This window comes from Mauremys reevesii, linkage group 16, assembly GCF_016161935.1.
Source record: "Mauremys reevesii isolate NIE-2019 linkage group 16, ASM1616193v1, whole genome shotgun sequence".
Lineage (NCBI taxonomy): Eukaryota > Metazoa > Chordata > Testudines > Geoemydidae > Mauremys > Mauremys reevesii.
Genome location: NC_052638.1, coordinates 32,069,633 through 32,088,864, shown reverse-complemented (window position 1 = coordinate 32,088,864; position 19,232 = coordinate 32,069,633). Strand labels below are relative to the sequence as shown.

Genomic DNA, 19,232 nt, shown 5'->3' with positions numbered 1-19,232 from the left:
AAATATACAATGAGTATACATTTTTTAGTTATTTAGTAGCCTATTCTGAAATGTCAAATTACAGAAATTGCAACACTTTCTCTATCCTATCAGGATAATTCCATTTAACATTTCCATGTTTTGCCTCCAAGATCCCAGGGATCTGTAGAATTTTTCTGAAAGGGTGTATTTTAAATATAGCTGCAAAAAGGATACTAACTGCCTCAGTGTACATCTATCACCAGAGGTGTCACAACCCAATGCCCCCCTCCCTCAGGGGGTCCCCTGGGGAGGCAGATGAGAATTGTATGTTGCAGGCATCGCAAGGCAGTTTGGGAAGGGTTAAAGATGTGAGGGTGGCGTGAAAGGTTCCTTTGCAGGTTAGAAGAGGCCACAGAGGGAGGAAGGGAGAAGGGAATGGGTTAATTCAATGCTGCAGCTAGGTCCAAGACGCTGACTCCAGCCCGAGGCCACGGCACACAACCAACTCTCGGCTGCCTGCCAAGAAAACGGGGGCCTGGATTCCAACCCTGACCAGCCGTGAGAAAAAGAGGATTCAGCTGAACAGAACTGCAGGGGCTGCGAAAACTAGCGAGACAGTGAAGGCCAACGAGGGGGAAAACTGTTTTCTCATCCGTGACGCCGGTATGTTTTGGGAATGCTGAGGAAGCCACAGAAAGCCGGTTCAGACTGGTACAAAGAGCATGGGGAACAGAGGTCCCTGAGTGAGACACCCCCAAAAGACCCCAGGACTTAAAACCCTCCTGAGAGCTGAAGCAAATCGGAGATCAACAGCGGACCCTGGACGGCCTATGCACAGGACAGAACTCTCGTCCACCCTTCTCCCTCATCTTACGATACACTCAGGCTTAACCAGCCTTGGGCTGTGCATGTGTGATTATGAAAGTGGGTTTGGGCTTGGGCACAATGCTTTCTTCCTTCCTTTGAGTGACATGGGGAGCCCCCACACTCACCGCTGTTATTTTATTAATAAAGCTTTAAAACTTAAACACTTGGTATGCTCCTTCATCCCCTCCCCTAACAACCCTGCTCCCTCAGCCTGATCACCTGACACTTCAGGCAGATTGGTAACATAAATCTGTCTCAAAGGAAGTTGTGAGAAGTTTAGGTTTGTGGATGACAAACCAATCTCAGGCTAGTTGGAGGTTTTAAAAAAAAAGCAAGCAGAAGAGGGCTAGATGTATAATTACCTGTTTGTGAAGATAAGGGTAACGGTAGTTAACTTCTCCTGTCAATCCCAAGGCATCTGGTGAAATTCTAAGCCAAGTAAACCATTCTGAACTTATTTTGAAAAAGACTGCCTTGCAAAGTGGATAGTTTAGTCTGTGTCACATCCGTAAGTCTAGTTAAAGAGGGTGAATAACTAGCCTATAGCTTCCACTCTTGATCTGATGGGTTGGCAATGTAGCATGCATCTTCTGCTGAGTTTTATTTATCTCCGTTAGAGGAAGAATATGTGGAAGATAACCAATCAAGAAAGACCAGAGGTGAATCCATATATAGATATATACACATACACCAACCAATTCCCATGCAGGCATCGCTCATACTTTAGATGCCCTATTAACCTCTTGATAAATGAGCAGCATAAGGATATCATCACTGAATGGTAACAATACTTTACTTATCCTCTCCAGAAGTAAAAAGTATGTACATAAGCTCTCCTGTGAGATGACTCCAAATCTTGGATATACTTTACATTTTTTTGTACTTGAAAGTCCAACCCTTTCAAAGCTTCCCCCAGGGGAGTAGGATTATTTGCTGTTGTATCACAGAACTTGAAAGGATACTTTTAAAATAGCTTCTATCGTACCAGAATCAATCACAAAGCCAAAGACACTTTGTAGGAATAGCTGATGGTTTCATATATTGTGATATAATTACCATAGAACGTAAAATTGCCCAAATATTGGGAAGAAAAAAGCCAAATGTACAGTAAGTAGTTCAGGAGCAGAGCAAAGTTGTTGATCCATCAAAAGATCAAAGATTATGCTGAAAGCAGTCTCCAGTTTACACAGCTATAAATCGAAGGCACAAGCCACACAAACTATAGATAGGCGCTAACGATTATATGATTTGGGATGAAAGGGCATTGATAATTCTGTAAATCGTCAGTCCTAGGCTAAGATACAATGTATAGCTGGGTGTATGACAATTTGACAGTTAGTAATTCCAGCACGATCTGTTAACTTAAAAGCCATCTTGAAAAAGAGGACTAAAATTTTCAAATTAAAATTAAAAGAAAAAAAAATCGGGAGGTATCCTCTTTCTCTAAAAATCAATTGCTTCCCTACTCCAACAATGCAAACCTGCAACTTATAGCTGAGAAAGCCATCCAAAGAGAATCTTAAGTTTAATAAACAAAAAAGCAGGGGTTGAGCTTTTTAAAAAGTTTGACTATGTAAACTCTGTTTAATCTGACCATGTTTATACAGGGTCTACTAAGACAGTGTACAGTGTATTCATGGTAAAGAAGGCTCTTAAATTCATTGGAGAGTATACTATGATTTAATTTAGTAATGTAAAGTAAAATATTGTTGTATTTACAAATGTGCACTATAACACAACACACAAACAGAAGAGCAGTTCACTTATATCATTTACTTTCATTAAAAACAAAGTCACCTTTTAAGTCTATAATGTTGATTTTTTGAGTTGCAGACATTCATATTTCCCATGGGTAGAAAAGGTATGATTTCTTTACTTGGGTGTATTCACTGCTTTGAATTTGATATACATGTGATATTTGAGAATGAAAATAAAAATATAATGAAAAGATTCTCTATTTCATGTATTAGAAAACAATGTTTTCCTCATTAAAGCATCAGATACAAATGCTATAAACCATGAAATTACCTTTGAGCCCTTTCTGAAATAACCAGTTCACAAATAAATGATCCATGCAGAAAGAAAGGAGAAGATTAAAATAATAAGACAAAGTTACACTTCCATATCAGAAGTCTAAAAAATATAAAACAGACAAAATATTCTAGAACTTATTCACACAATGGAGATTCTATTTAAATAATTAGATTGAAACAATCTTATCTGAGAAAATTATATGAAATTGTTAGTCATATTTTTCAACATTCTGGATAATTAATCCTTACCAGAAATTAACAGTAATTTTGCAGAAGGAACTGCAAGTATAGGCCCTTGTTCTCACCAGAGTCCAATTGATATCCATACTTTTGTATCCATTTGTTGAATCAGATCCCAACAATTAAATGTTTCCATCTAAGTACTTATATGGAAACTCATTATCATAGTTGCTGAGTGCCTGACAATACTTTAAAATAGATATATTCACAACACTCCTCTGTGTTCAGGAAATGGCATTATTCCTATTTTACAGATGGAAAACTGAAAGATGGAGACTGTGGGTAAACTTTTCAAAAGTGCCTGAGTGATTCAGGAACCTGAATCTCATTTTCAAAAGTGACTTAAGAACTAAGGAGCCTAAACCCCTTTTTAAAATGAGTAGGACTTAGGCTCTTAAATGGCTGTCAACTTTGAAAATGTGGCTGAGATTTCTAAGTCATGAAGGTATTTTTGAAAATTGTACCCCAGAGAGCATGGATCAGCGGTCACACCGCACTCCCTGTCAGTACCCAGCCCAAGCCAAGGAAGCTAATGATCCAACCAGCGGACCAAATTCAGGTGGCACATTGCACATATGCTAAAAACCACCAAAGGTTTGTCTGAATTTCCTGGTCCACAACAATCTGAGTCTCCTGAATCCCAAGCTGGTGCTCTAACCTCTGACCATCAATTTCTCTTTGCGGGGACTCACAATGAGCTTTGACATCTTTTTTATCTTTAAGATAAATTGCAACAAAACTTGGACTTATGAAACAGTGATGCCATGATAACAGTGACTGATGAGGCATTTCTAGCTAGAGGAATTACCTAGCTAACGGGAAAGAGTGTAAGTATATTAGTCTTTCATACTCAGAATTCAGATCTCATCTTCCAGTTTAAACTAATTTAAAAGCCACCCAGTACACACACATCCAAAATACACCAAGTTCAGAATGAGAATTATAGGCTGATATTTTCAAGCGTCAAAGGGAGTTATGCACCCAACTCCCACTGAAAGTCAATGGGAATGGACACCTAGTTTTACTAGGCCTCTCTCTGAAAATTCCAGCCTTAAATTCTTTTATAATTATATACCCGGCCTGCTGCCTCTCTCCTAACTACATTGCAATGTGTTTCTCATGTACTGCAGCCTTGGCAATGCATCAAATGCAGGTAAACTGATTTTTTTATTTCATTCATATAGCTTTGATAAAAGGCCAAACCAGTATTCTTGAAAATCTGTAAAAATATTAACTTCTAAGCTGAAAGTTTGGATGTCAAGCTTCAGCTTGGAGCAAATTTTTATGGCTGAGCTATAAACTCTTGAAAGTAAAGACCTATATAATGGAAACACTGACAAACCCTTAACTATACTGGTGCCATTTTAATAAATTTACCACTTAAAACTTACTTATATGTCTGCTTTTGCTGAATACCAGCTACAAGCTAGCTCAGTTAAAGACTGAAATATAAGTTATAACACATTAGCAGCCTGCAGTGGGCAAATGTTCAAGCACATTAAGGTTTTAATATAATTATAATTGTTGAACATGTTCAATCAATTAACCACAAATATTCTGTTTATCTGAAATGCTGCCAAAATTGTGAACTGCAGTCAAAACAACATGATACTGTGGTCCTTAAGCAAAGGATACACACTTAATCAAAAGAAACACGAGCTGGAAAGAGCCAAAGCAAATATCTTATCTGACATTTTATAAATTTTCAAATGCCATATTTTAAAATATCCATTGGTACCTATCTCAGCTTTTCAAGTATTTATTTGATAAACTCACGTTAAAAAAAGTTCATATTACCATTAAACAGCTCCAGAATAACCATGTGTGTTAAACCCAACTCTCAGTGGTCAAGTTTCCTATAAAAAGTTATGCAAAGCAATTGTAAATATATAGAAAATGTCAGAGATGCTGTGCATGGAACTTTTAGAATGAAATTTCAATTTTATTTCATTATCTGTTTATGATGGCTTAGCTGTACGAATACAAAATAGTTAAATATGAGTTTTGTCTTAGAAGAAAAAAAAAGAATCACCCACATAATTTGCCTTTAAGAAAGAATTATTAAAAAGCCTTGTTGTACAATTCCTATCTAGACAATTTGCAGTGCTGCAAAAGCACTTTTTTCAACAGTGCTCCCTAAATAATTAAGCTGTTCCTTTTACCATACTTCCTATATTACAGAAGTCGTTTTCCCACAACGAATCAATAACTCATTCCTTACGTCAGTCATTTTTCTCCATTTAACTGAATGGACTGAAGTCCAACACTGCAAGTTACATTACCTTTGAATTACATGTGTGATTTAAAATTCAAAGTACTACTCTAAGGAGCTTTTTAGACTGACCACTCTACAGCCTCTTCATACAGACAATCCTTTACAGACATTCCTGACAGATTTACAGCAGACCAATAACTCTGAAATAGTTAAAACTGTGAACATTAACAGGAAAGCTTTGTCCCTTTGTGAAGAAAATAGAAAGCAAGCCATCATTACAAGGGAAAAACGTCTTTTTAGATTAACTATAAATGCATCCTATGGTATTAGAAATTGAATCATATAGTTTTTGAATAAGCTTCCACTGCAGACACCCAGTCAACTAAGAATTTAGTTCTACTATTTAAAAAAAAAATCCAATCTCTCAGTTTTGTTTCTTGAAGAGTTGATTCACAACCCTTCATGCACATTAGGTGAACATGCAATTTAATAACAGAATGAAAATGATGGCACAATTTAGCGCAAGTTCTGGGATAAAATGTGCTCTGACTTACAAAACATTAACAATCTATATAGACAAGAACAAAAAGATACAGAAAGAAAAACTTAATAAGAATGTTCAGATACTTTGTCCAAATTGTAATAAATGTGATAGTGTGAAACAAAAAACAAAAAAGAACATTAGAGCCAGTCTTCAAACAAAGCAACCCTGAGAAGTTCATATCAATTTAATTAATTACCCTATCTCAAAAAAAATACAACAATCCAGCAAGTCTTACTAAGTTAGGACGACGAGTTTTGGACATGTTTCTTTGTCATCGATTATCTCTTAATTTACAGCATCTGACATCTTGATGTTCATATCCTCCAAAATAAACATCTTCAAACCCTTCTTTGTGATTTGTTTTTCTATGATGTTTAACACAAACTAATGCAACTGGACACCACCTACTGTCACTTACTATCTAGAATTGCCAAAGGTGAAAGGTTTCTTTAGACTAATCCACATAACGGGTACCTTCCATTCTTCTTTTGTCTTTTTGGTTTCGAGTTCCCACTCACTCCCACAAATTAAGCAGTACTGACAACATCTTTGTGCCAAGAAACTTAATCTGGGGAAAATTTTCAGCCACTCAAATCGAAATATATTTTCACATTAACATACTTTTTAAATTCGGTTACCAATTTCTAATTTGATATATTGTAACAATTCCATAATGTTGTATCTTTTTAAATTTAGAAATCCTCACTCATTCAACTTTAGCATCTCATCAGACTTGGAACCTCAGCATTACATGAGGTATTCGAAGAAACCAAACTGGCAAAGTTGTTTTGCTAATGTTAGGTCAAATGCTTTACCTTTTAGTACTCTGGAAGCTCAGCAAGACTTCCATTCAGAGCTTTTCTCCATTCCATTTCGGGCTCAGCACCCTGAATCTGTACTTCGCCAGCTGCTGATGTTCCTTCTATTAAACTGAAAATTTGTGAGAAAAGCAGAACTTCCTCCTGTGTGTGAGCTTCACATGAGAACACTCAACATGAAATAGTGACATTCTTATGATGCACTTTTTTGCAAACTTTTTTTATTTTAAGCGAACATATTCAGGAATGTCTATTATTGAATGATTAACCGCTAGCTACAATTGTTCTGATAATATTTAATAAATGCAGTTAATAAACTATGCAGTTTGTCTTGTAAACTGGTTTAAGGTAACATCCTAATGAAATTATCAATTTCTCAACAAGCCACTCAACCTTGATCTTGTACATATGGAACCAGGAAGTGATATGGTATTGGCAAATAAATCAATTTAACTATATTATTGTCAAATTATTTTCCTTTTGGGAAAAAAATATTCTTCCTATGATAGACATGCATTGGTATTGCTATCTTAAATCACAACCAATTTTTTTTTAAATTAACAATGAAATTTTAATCATTTTGGACTGAATTAAAAACAAAGACAATATCTGTTCTTTCTGTGTATAACAGAACTGTAATTCTTTTTGCAAATGTTACGTTTCATTGGATCAAATATTATTTAGCTCTAAATCAAAGGATCTGTTATTTTAGTTAAGTCTAGCAACACTAGAAAGTAAAATTCCTCATCTGGGGCTGTAATATTTGTTGAAAAAATCTACTTCAAAAACATTAATCAAATTTTTCGCCTACTGGGCAGCCATATGGTAAAGCAGCATGTGAATCTCAGAAACTTGCTGATCTTCTGTAACTGGGTGCTATTAATTACGCTTACTGCATCCATCTCTTGGATTTTCGCTTTGTGAAAAAAAATATTTATTGCAACAGCTTTTACAAAACAAGGGAATGAAAATCACAATTGATTAATGAGCTGAATGGAAATATTTCCGTTAGCAGATTTTTAGAATGAATAAGAATTAATACCATGAGTAGAAATGAACCCACTTTGTGTTCCCCACACACTTCTTTGGACAAAAAAAACAAAACCAAACCCTACAACATGCATTATTCGCTGAGCACACTTTAGGTGACAAACAGAAAGGTTTAAATTAACTGAATAATAAAATGGCTGATTTTCCTAAGTGATTTAATATGAAATTGAAGTGATTGTTTTATTTTTTCAAAATAAATATTATGCACAGAAATCTCTTCCCATGTTGTTTCGGCTCTTTCTTACACCAATAAAAGCAAGTTGATTAAGAGTGATTGTTTCCACTTTGTTTCCCACTCTGCAGCCAACAGTATTGTCGCTTCTGTGGTATAGAATATCACACACTGTCTTCTGGAACCCCAACGATAAATCTGAGCTGCCAATGGTAAGGTAAGGTTGGAATGCAATTTTTTTCTTCAAAGACTCCTATGTACTATTGAGGCAAACTCCAGGGCAACTCTTTCCATGGAATTATGGAAAGGCATTATGGACTGGCAAGAGGCAATGGCAATGAGAGAGGTTAGTGAAATGTGCTGATCCACTGGCTGCAATCCCAGCATGTGGAGGGGGTGAAAAGCCATTGTCGGCAGTGCCATCTACTAAAGTCCAAGGTACTAGGAGTCATGGCACATCTACGAAGGTGCCTCATGTCATGTCTCCAAGTTAGTGAAGATGGTTTTCTTTGCCCAAAATCTTCATATTGGTCTCTTATGCAAAGCCTGTTTACTTGGGTATGCGGCAGGTGATATGTATTTCATGCTAAGTAACAGCAGAAATAGTTAGAAGCCTAAGATTATATATGGCTCTTGCACTGAGGAGCCCCATGGGATACTCAAGAATTTTAGCTAACTGGCTAGTCTCATTTTGGATTAGTAAAAATAGTGTGAGGTAAGGTAATGGAATGAAGCAGCTCGAACTTCAGGAAGAGTTGTATGCTATGCATCAGCTTCCTGAGCTCAGAAATCTAATGTGAGTGACACTGGGAGAGCACTAAAAATGATTGCTTGTAGCAGCCAATTAAGTTGAAGGAGAGGACTATACTGGCAGCTTAACAAAAAGAAAAGGCAAGGTAGGTGAAATAGTATATTTTATTGGGCCAACTTCTGTTGGTGAGAGAGACAAGCTTACACTTAAGGGCTTGGCTACACTTGAGAGTTGCAGCGCTGGGAGTTTACAGCGCTGGTCATCCAGCTGTGTAGGAACAGCGCTGGTGTGTGGCCACACTCACAGCTACCAGCACTGGTGTGTGGCCACATTTGCAGCGCTGTTGGGAGTGATGCATTATGGGCAGCTATCCCAGCGTTCAAGTGGCAGCAACGTGCTTTTCAAAAGAGGGGGGTGGGGTGGGGCATAGTGTGAGAGAGAGAGAGAGAGAGAGAGAGAGTGTGTGGATTTTTGGAGCCAACACTGTGTTAGCTTCCTGTCTTGCAAAATCAGAAAATGTTCCAGATCCCTTACCCTTAACTCTTAACTGCAAACAGCCTGCATCCAACGGACTCCCTTTCTCCCCTCTGCCCCCGCTGTTTCTGTCAAGCAAACACTCACTCCCTGCCTGCCTCACAGGGGTTATCTCATTTGATTGTTCACAGTCAGGTACAGATTGATCACAGCAAACAGGAGCTGTGTTTGTTTTTCAGATAAGCAGCTCCCGGAGCACCGGAGCTCCGAGTTCACAACAAAACAAAGAGAGGCAGCATAACAAAACAAAGAGAGTAATTTAGTTAAAAGCATTCTGGGATATCTGCTAATACCCTGGAGGCCAATAACAGCGCTGGTGTGTGTCCACACTTGATGAGCAGCGCTGGATCACCAGCGCTGCACTCGCTACACCCCAAGCAGACCAGGTGTTCAGCCAGCGCTGCAGCCAGGGAGTTGCAACGCTGGATGTGCCTTGCAGGTGTGGACAGTTACTAATTGCAGCGCTGGAAAGCCTCCACCAGCGCTGCAACTCTCAAGTGTAGCCAAGCCCTTACACTGACCTCTTCTTCTTCAAGTCTCTGTAAACTCAAAAGCTTCTCTTTCACCAGTGTTGGTTCAATAAAAAAATATTACCTCATCCACCTTACCTCATCATCTATATCTGGGAATAACAATGCTACAACACCACTGCAAACAGCAAGTAAAGGAACATTTTAGGCCCTTGGCTGTAGAGAGGGGAGCTACTGCAGTCAGTAGCTACTGGAAAGGCTCAAATCAATTATAATCTTCACACTTGTGTAAGGAGACAACGAATCCCGTTTTGATAAATGATGCTACTAAATAATTTCTAGTATTTAATAGATCCTTAAAAAACTCTACTCACCCAATCATCCAGGAGGAGTAATTTCTTTTTTGATGCGGCACTAAAATGTCAATCATTGCTTTCTGGAACTCTCCAAATTTCCCCACACCTTCATAAAGTTCCTTACGTTTTTTTATCTTACAGTAATAACGTATTTTCGTTCAGTGAAATTTTTAAAACACTGTAATCAAAGTGTAGAATTATATAATTGCCAAACTATTCCAAATTATATAATGATCTAATGTTTGGCATTCCATTTATCTAAAACGTAGACATCGAACTTTCAAAATTTAGTGGGAAAAAAGCATTAAATTTTCATTATTTTCAGGTTAATGTTAAATAAGCAAAAGAAAAGTTTTATGTGGATTAGATGAGACTTTGACCATCTTTCTTGGTACAGGGTAGAAACTGAGACACTGGACTGTTTTTCGTTTGTTTTTGTTTTTTTAAATCATGAAGTTTGGTCACTTTCTTCACCTACTGATATCCTGGGGTTTGGTTTGGTTTGTTAGTTTTAATTTTAATGTCACAGCAGAATTATTGTTTTCTACCTCGTGGACAATAGCATTACAGTTCTCATGGTTAAAAAGCAGGTAAGCTGCATAGCTTACTTTGCCAAAGAAAGGCATTTTTTAAAAATGTTAAGAAACCTCTTTATTAAGTTTTAATTAGTGACCCAAAATGTATTCCATAACTTTTCATCACCTCTTCGGTCATCTCTAAACCTCTCCTGCATACATTGACTGTCTGCTTAAAAGTTTAAAGAGCTAACAAAATGTTTTAACGAGATACAAATCTCAGAGATCATTAATCAATATGTTCAATGTTATTTGTGATAATTCATCATGACATGATATTAATGGGTTACTGTACCCTTCAGAGGTGAGATTAATGCAAATGAGCAGCCACAATTAACTTTACTGCTCCCAACTCACAGAAATGGACAGATGATTATAAATGACAACTATATGTCAATTACAATATCCAATAAAGTGAAGCTTAGAGGGCAATCTATCTACTTTTATAGCTCTTCCTTGATGTTGCTGAATTTAGCTCAGCCCACTGTTGTCACAGGATAACCACTGTTTTGAAGGAGGGACAAAAAATTTAATTTCAGATTTCTTAAGTGTTTCAAAATTCTGAACGTATTGTCTGAAGAATGAAAACTGCAAGAAGCCAAGAACAGATGCTGCTTTCTTCATGAGCTAAAGAAAAGTGTGTCTGTTTTCAAATTGCAACAACAAAGCATGAAAAAAATAGCCTGCCCTGCTGAGCAATATGTTTATTCCATAGTAACAATAATAAAAATAAATAATAAAAAAATTAGCAAGTGTCCCGAAAGACCTTATATTTGGTAAACCTTTTAGTGACACATCATATAGCAGAGAGATTAAAGTATAGGACCACATATGTGCAAAGACCTTCATGACCACTTTCTGAGCACTAATGCCCTTACACTGAAGGGACTGGGTGAAATCCTGGGCTCACTGAAGTAAATGGCAAAAATTGCCATTGAATTCAATGCTGCCAGGATTTCACACACAGAATTTACTACTCAGAACCCTAAAGGCAGGCCACATTGAAGCTACTTTGTAATTATGTCCAATAGAAATTCACAAAATATCACTAAATTCCAGCAACAAAGAACAAAATGTACAGAATCTGCAATGACGACACACCTTTTTCTCTTTCCCACAGAGCTCTGATGCAAAAGTTTCATCTCTGGAAGAGGAAGCTCCCAGCTTTCTATTTCACAGTTTGTTCTAGCCTGTGACATTCAAAGTGGACCTAGTAGAGGCCACGTTTACTGCCCTCATAGCCATAAAAAAGCTTAATCACTACTATCAGATGGAAAAAATCAGGCTGAAATAGGTCCTATGTCAAAGCATTGTGAGCAGGTACAGAAAAATAAAGTTATACGCAAATATTTTCTATATTTTTATCCCCGTCAAACCCGAGCTTTTGCTTTTTTTTTTAATAGCCCTTTCCCTTTGCAAATTAGCCATCATAATGCCCGCACTTGTGTGTCATTGGCTAGAGGTGTGCATAGAGATGAGGAAGGCCCCACTGTAAGTAGCAACGGCAGTATTACATTTTGCATTTAGCTTAACTAATGAACTTCATGAAGATATAGCAGTAGCTTTTTAATATGTATGTAATCTATACTATGTATTATAATTATAATTGTTCCCTTTAAATTTTGCATACTGTATTTCTAGAATAGGTTTAACTGACTGGGAAATTTTTGGTTATAATCAACAATCAGTGGAACATCTTATTCCTGATGATGGAAATATTCCAATTGGTTCCTTTCCTCTAATTTTCTTTGAGGAAAAAAGTAGCCTATAATCTTATTCCCTTCTATTTCAATCCCTCAATATGAAGAATCTGAATTTATTTTATTTTTAGGTGAATGCAGAAAACAGTAAAAAATTGCTTACAATTTTTTTAATACAATACTTTCTCCTCAATATGTATTTACTGAAAAAGACAGAGACAAAAGCAAGCACTTTTTCGACATATATACTCCAGGAAAATGAAAAAGATATAAAGCCCCCAATCCTTCAACATGTTGTGCATGGGAGCCGAAGCCACTGAAGTCAATTGGAAGGGGGGGGGGGGCACCCATGTACATCATGTTGCTGGATCAGGGCCTTAATTTGTGAATGACTCTACATGAAAGGTGTATTCTTTGTCCACAATTTTTCAGTGCATGCCCAACTTTGAATGTGCAAGTAATGTAACTACAGAAGCGCTGAAAGTTAGGTCCATATCTAATTAGCTTGCTGAATCAGGGCCTCAGAGACTAACAGTTCTTTATGATGATACTTTGCAGAAGACCAGACATTTGCCTATACACTGCTTTTTGCTTTTTTTTTTTTTTGGGGGGGGGGGGGGAGTTTGCAGGACATTTTAAAAAAAATCTTATCAAATATATAATTTCATTATAGTAAATTAACAGAGCAACGTAGCCCCAACATTCTGAGCTAAGTTAACAGTGGCATGTGCCACATATCTTCAACAAGCACTAATTCACCATATAAGACAAGATATTAGATAAAATTAATAAAGCCCAAATTCAATTGAGTAACAAACATGGACAAATACTAGATCAGTTTGTTCTTTAAAAACATACAAATACTAGGTGTGTGGGTTTTTTAAATTAATTAATCAAAAAAATCAAGTTGGTTAAATAAAACCTTCTTCCAATGCCTCCTATTTAATTGCAGTTTGGCACCAACAAATATATATCAAAATTATAGTATTTCCCTTGACAGGAAGCTCCTTGCTTCCACACACAGTTATGGCTCTCTACAGAGTAACCCAGAACTGCTGACAACCTTGAACACTGCTACAACAATATTACTATACTTGGCAGAGAACTACCCTTGCGGCAGAGAAAAGCTGTAATTTTGACTGTCACTGCACATTACACTGGATATTATTTCACTGTACGCATATGTGCACACTCACAAACACTTAATAGACAACAGTTTTCTCCGCTCTTCTAGTATAAATGGCAATATAATACCATTGAACCACCAATGGGATCCCTGTTAAAAATGAGCATTTTATATTACTGAAACATTTTGTTAAAATATCTGTTATAGATTATCTAATATTATTGGCTTCAAAAAGCTGAAAGTGTCCTTTAATGCTATTTATCACAACTAATTATTTTTGTGATACACTTTTTTGTTTCCACAGAAAAAGAACATTTGTGAAAAAATGTCAACCAGGACCATTTCCTGTTCCCTGCATTTTAAGGAGATGCTCAAATGTTCAAAATAGTATTAATTAATTTAAATGTCCACATTTTCATCTACAACATTTTCTTTGTACAAAACATATTGTATTAGAGTATATCTAGTATAAATCTCTTCAGTTTTCCAGTACAGAATGACCTCATTGCATAGGCTTTACTACTTACGTCATAAAAGCTGCAAAAAACATACCCAACTTGTAAAAGAAGTATTTCCTGTTGTCCCTTTTCTCTGTATCTAAAAGATGGGTATATGCAAACATTTAATTGAACAGCTCTTGTTTTATAAAATCTAAATACATGCAACACATGCAGTGCTGGTACTTTAAAATTCCATCTAACGTGTATGGGATTTCTGGCCTTGCAAGATGGATTTCACAGACCCCCTGTAAAAAAATGCACTTGCTTCCTGCAGGATAAGTGAAATGTTAAGATTATAAAATAGCTAGAATATTAGGCCAGATGTATCCTCTTTCATTTGTACTGAAGAGTTTCACTGCATATTCTTCATATGTTCAATACATAGGATCCAACTGAAATCAGTGGGAATTCTGCATGCAAAAAGAAGGTAACAAAATTCTGCACTGTGGAATTCCACATTATGAAGAGGAGAATGTTCCCCTTAATCTCAGTGAAACATGGCTACAACAAGCCTTCATAGACTAAATTAATTTGCTGTGAACTGAAAAACACATTTGGTAAAACATTGATACCGATTCATATAATGAAAATACACTAGAATTTGGTTAATTGTAGAGAAACTGCATCAATATTAAATACATGTCAGATGTCAGTAGACACCATGACAAACAGCAGTCCTAAAAGTATGTATGTGATAAAAGAAAGAGTAATATGTATAGTTTTTTTCTACTGTTGTACATACATTTTTGCTCCTACTCTTCCTTTACTGCCACCCTGTTCCAAATACATCTGGAATGAAACCATTTTACCTGTGTTGTTTAGACAAGGAAGCATCAATGAACCTCTTTGCCCTTTTACAATAAAATGTATCAACAATTTCAGTACCGTTTGCTGACCGTACCGAATTTAACAAGGTTCACAAATGAACCTAGAGTAAGTTTCCCATTGTGACACATTAATAATAAGTTCTTTATCCCATCTATCCCAAGCCATGAATATGTAATGTTATAAAATGAGTCCTTTTCACACAACAGAACCTCAGACGTGAATAAATAAAAACTATCCATCACAAGCCTGTGAAAAATTAATGAGAGTTTTGAAACAAGAAAAAATTGGTTACTGAGAAGGCAAGGTCCAGTATGTAAAAACCTTCAGTAACTCACCTATCGTAAGTTTAATTTTAAAAGTTTACAAGATTTTCAAAACTACATGTCAAACTAACAAAAGAATATCTGTAATATATTTACTGTATCAAAGTGGAAAGGAAAGAAAATACCTTTAATGGTAAAACTTTACTTTTTAACTACCTATTTAGTATAGGGGAGTTCAGAAACTAAATATTCCCATAATAAAACAGTTACTTTTCAGGATACAGCAAAATTCTAATGCTAGATCTCCAGAAGCAGAGTTCCTATTCCATTTCTTTCTCCTCCAGAATTAATATTCCTGATATGATTAGAGGCATTGTTTGCCTAAACTTCATTTATTAGGATAAAAGAAGAATTCATAGGGAAAAAAAAACTATTCTCATTCATGTGAGTATCATTTCACCAGTTGGAAGGCTTTAATCTCTGGAGATGCAGTAGTCTCTATTTGCAAAGTGAAGAGAAACAAAACAACAAAAACAAATCTACCCCCACACACTTTCAGGAGAGTGAGGCTGTCACATTGTTTATTAATACATTTTCTTAATCTTGCCCAAAAAAGACTGTGTTGATATCTGAGAAGTACAAGTGCTGTGTCATCTGGCCCTACTCAAACTACATTACCAAAGAAAGTATTGAAACCTTCATTAGGACAGTGATAAGGGCTGAGAGATAGAGAATGCAAGATAGTGGCTCAGTCTTTGAAAGACTCTCCATGAAAGACCATTTCTTTACTAGAAACTGTTCTGCACAATGGGAACACTTCTGCATCTGAGACCACATGAAAGCTTATAGAGTGTATAATTTGCAAATGTCAAGCTTTAGCCACTACAAAAATTGGCTTCTCTCTCCTAATGATACTAAGCAAATGAAATGAAGGTGATGCCATGTAAAACAAAACTACCTGTGGGGAAGTTCAGGCTCTGCTATTTTCTTCCAAAACATTTTCTGCTTCCTCCACTGAATCTCCTATTGGCATCCTTCTCTGCCTACCAAATATCTTTCAGACTCAATTCCATCTGCTGGATTTGGCTGCATGATGAGCTCCACCTGGGCTCAATCTGCTGGGCTTGGCTTAACCTCCCAGACCCATAACCCTTTCCCATCTAGTCCCTAAATTCTGTCAGCAAACTCAAGTTCGGGAAGGTTCCGACTCTTCTTGGGAGGACCTAGTATCCAGAGTCATCCTGAGAGACAGACAGGTAGCATATGCCATCACACACGTCTTCTCTGTGAGCATGTCAGTTGGCACACACACACACACAGTTACAAAAGCTCCAATAGCCCATAGAATCCAAAAAAAATAAATCAACATTACCATTTTCTTCCCCAGATGATGATGTATATAAAACCAATGGCATTGACAAGCCAAGGATTGACCACTTCGATAGTTCATAATCATCAGGGAATGCAAGATTCAAGATCAGAATGAAAAGGTAAATCTTCAGCTCTCCACCACTCAGATTGCCAAGCACTCCTTCCCCACACTGAAGTGGTTCCACTAGGTAAGTGTTTTCCCCTGACACCTATATGTGTCAGATAGGTGAAATAGTATGGCTGAAAGAGTTCTCTCTGAGGTATCTATTTATAAAACTAATTCTTTTTTGAAGAATGGACTGTGCATGGTTGGGTGACTATGAAGAACTATGTATTAGCCTTAAAGTGTTGGTCATAGCTCTTAGACCAATTAATCTGGTTAAGACCCAGTTGTTCTGTACATCTATTATGACTACAGAAAATGAAGTAAAAAGGTGGCACCAACTGCTGAGACTATCCAGCAATACTACAAAAGAACCAGATTTCCAATTTTGTTTGAGGGTTTGGTGGATCTTCCCCACTAAGGCTTCCACTTTTCTCACCAAAGGTCAGATTTGCCCATTCCCTATCAAATATATCCTAGGTAGCTGATTTAACATTCTCCTAGCATACATTCAGTTGCATTTTCTGCAGGGGAAAAAACCCTGTTTTTCAGATCAGACTTAACTACCACCAAAGTTTTCCTTGGCACAGAAGAGGAAACCTATCCAAAGTCATCTTCTATATTACAGACTTGCCATTTTTCATATCTTTGGGTTCCTCTTCCAAGGGAATATCACCCAGCCCTGCTGCTTTGGGATACTGGGAAGTTAAGTTATTTAGTTAATGTTCAGGATCACTGAAGAGATCTTTCTGTGCCTATCAGAGTTTCCATAAATTCATGTGATGAGTTCACACTTTCTCCCCTTCACTTTTCTGGGTACCAAATTTCATAATCAGCTGGACCTCTTCTCCAGACAGCCTCAAAGGGGTCTTTCTACGCTGCCAGGAGTTTGTTGTCCAAACTGGGACAAGCAGCAGCACCCTATCCACTGGCTGGAATTCCATTTTCTGGAACCCCCCGCCCCTTATTGCAGACTTCTCTTGCTAGGCTTGAATCAAGTTTTTGTGGGGAAAGAACCCTACAGTCTCCAGCCAAACTCACATTCCCAGAACATACTGCCACACATCAATGACATAAGTCAGTCAGATGTCTTAGGCATACTTGACCAGGTCACCTTCCATATAAAACTCCAATGACTAAAAGCCAGTGATGGGATGGTGAACTTCCAGACAGACAGTAGATCCCGTCACAGAATCCATTGCCATATTTGAGCACCAAACATTCAAATATTTTTTTTAAAACAGAAGAAATATTAGTAAGGACAGCAGAATAATCCTCCACAGTTTTCAAGACGTGCCATGGATTCTTCAAGTCCCCCCTGGAAGCCATTAAAGCCTGGCAGAAGTGATTACAATTTATTATTTCTTCTAAAGAATAGCAGGTCTTGCATTTTTTTTATTATACTGCACCTTTCTATATGCCTATTTGGTTGGCACCTTTGCAGCTGCAATTGGCAGACCACTAGGTGTGTAGGCAAAGTGCCATATTAAGAGACAGACTGCTTCTTCATACAGTTGGATGTGCAAAATCCTATCCAACAGTATCAAAACAGTAATGATGTACATCTTTTTGTGGTGTTAGGGCATTATGTCATCACTTCACTAGTTAACAGGATTGACTTTGAAACTAAATAACCCAAACTACTTATTTTGGATGTTTTTTTCAGCAATGGAATACAGTTCTGCAGAGGGAGGAGGAAGCAACCAAAGCCTCCGCCTTTAGCAACTCCTTTTTTGGAATGCACATCCACATCTTGACAAAAGTGATTTCATGGCCAAGAAGAGTTCCCCTCTGTATCACTTCATTGGGCATGGGAGCCAGATTCCCCTCTGCAAAAACCTGCATATATTTTCTGCTGAATAGGATCCTTAGTTAACAGCAGAATCCAAGTTGTAATTTAGTATTAAATGCACACTCCACACAAAAAAAATCAAAAAAAAAACTCCTGACATGTAGATATAAAATCTTTTTGACACACGTAAGTGAAAACTAATACTGTGACATTTTTCAAATTAGCCATTTGAAGCACCCACATACTGAACACAACTTTCACTATATAGGCATTTTTAAGGTTTTTTTGGACTTGAAAAATATTTACAAAAAGAATAATAAATAAATTACTGGCTGAAGGCTGCAACTCTTCTCTGGTTAAACTATATGCAGTGAAATGGTGTTTAAATAATGACAGAATTGAATCAAATAGCTTCCATTAGCGATTTGGCAAGCTGTTGTGAATTGCTACTAATCAATTTTAAGTAAAACTATCTGTTTGAAAACGAAGGCATCTTCAAGTTACACATCTCCATGTTTCAGAATTGTAAACTAAATTTGTCCATACTTCATATAATTCACTGTGTTAATATATCACCACTAAAACTAACAGAGCCAAGTCCTTGTGCGTGCCATCACAACTGTATTTTAGATTCTAAATAGATTTTGCCTGTTTTACTGGTTTATTTTAGACTAATGTAATATTTTAAACTATTACTACTCTAGGCAATGTTATAGTATAGATAGTTGGTGTTTCCTGGTCTGTGGACAATCAACACAAAGCAGCACCAAACCCTGCCAGAACAACAGATGCAAAACCTGCAGACATATCTCCATTGCTACGGTGATCAACACCCAGGAGCCCTACACATGACTATCACAATATGGGGCTTACCTCATCTACTGCACTAATTGCCCCAATAACAACTATGTGGGGGAAACCAAACAAACACTACTCTCTCGCATGAACTCATAAAGAAAATGA

The 19,232-nt window shown here is 37.0% G+C and overlaps 1 protein-coding gene across 15 annotated transcripts in view; it reads right to left on the bottom strand.

Moving 5' to 3' along the window:
• WWOX (WW domain containing oxidoreductase) overlaps positions 1-19,232 on the bottom strand; it is a 635,942-nt gene that overhangs the window by 521,392 nt on the left and 95,318 nt on the right. The window contains exon 6 of one of the 15 annotated variants that reach the window (XM_039503891.1): positions 6,722-6,790. The exons of the other annotated variants lie outside the window; for them this stretch is intronic. Within the exon in view, the coding sequence (XP_039359825.1) occupies positions 6,740-6,790 (51 nt within the window). The 3' untranslated portion in view covers positions 6,722-6,739. Of the gene's footprint in view, positions 1-6,721; positions 6,791-19,232 lie in introns of those variants that run through there. 15 annotated transcript variants of the gene reach the window in all.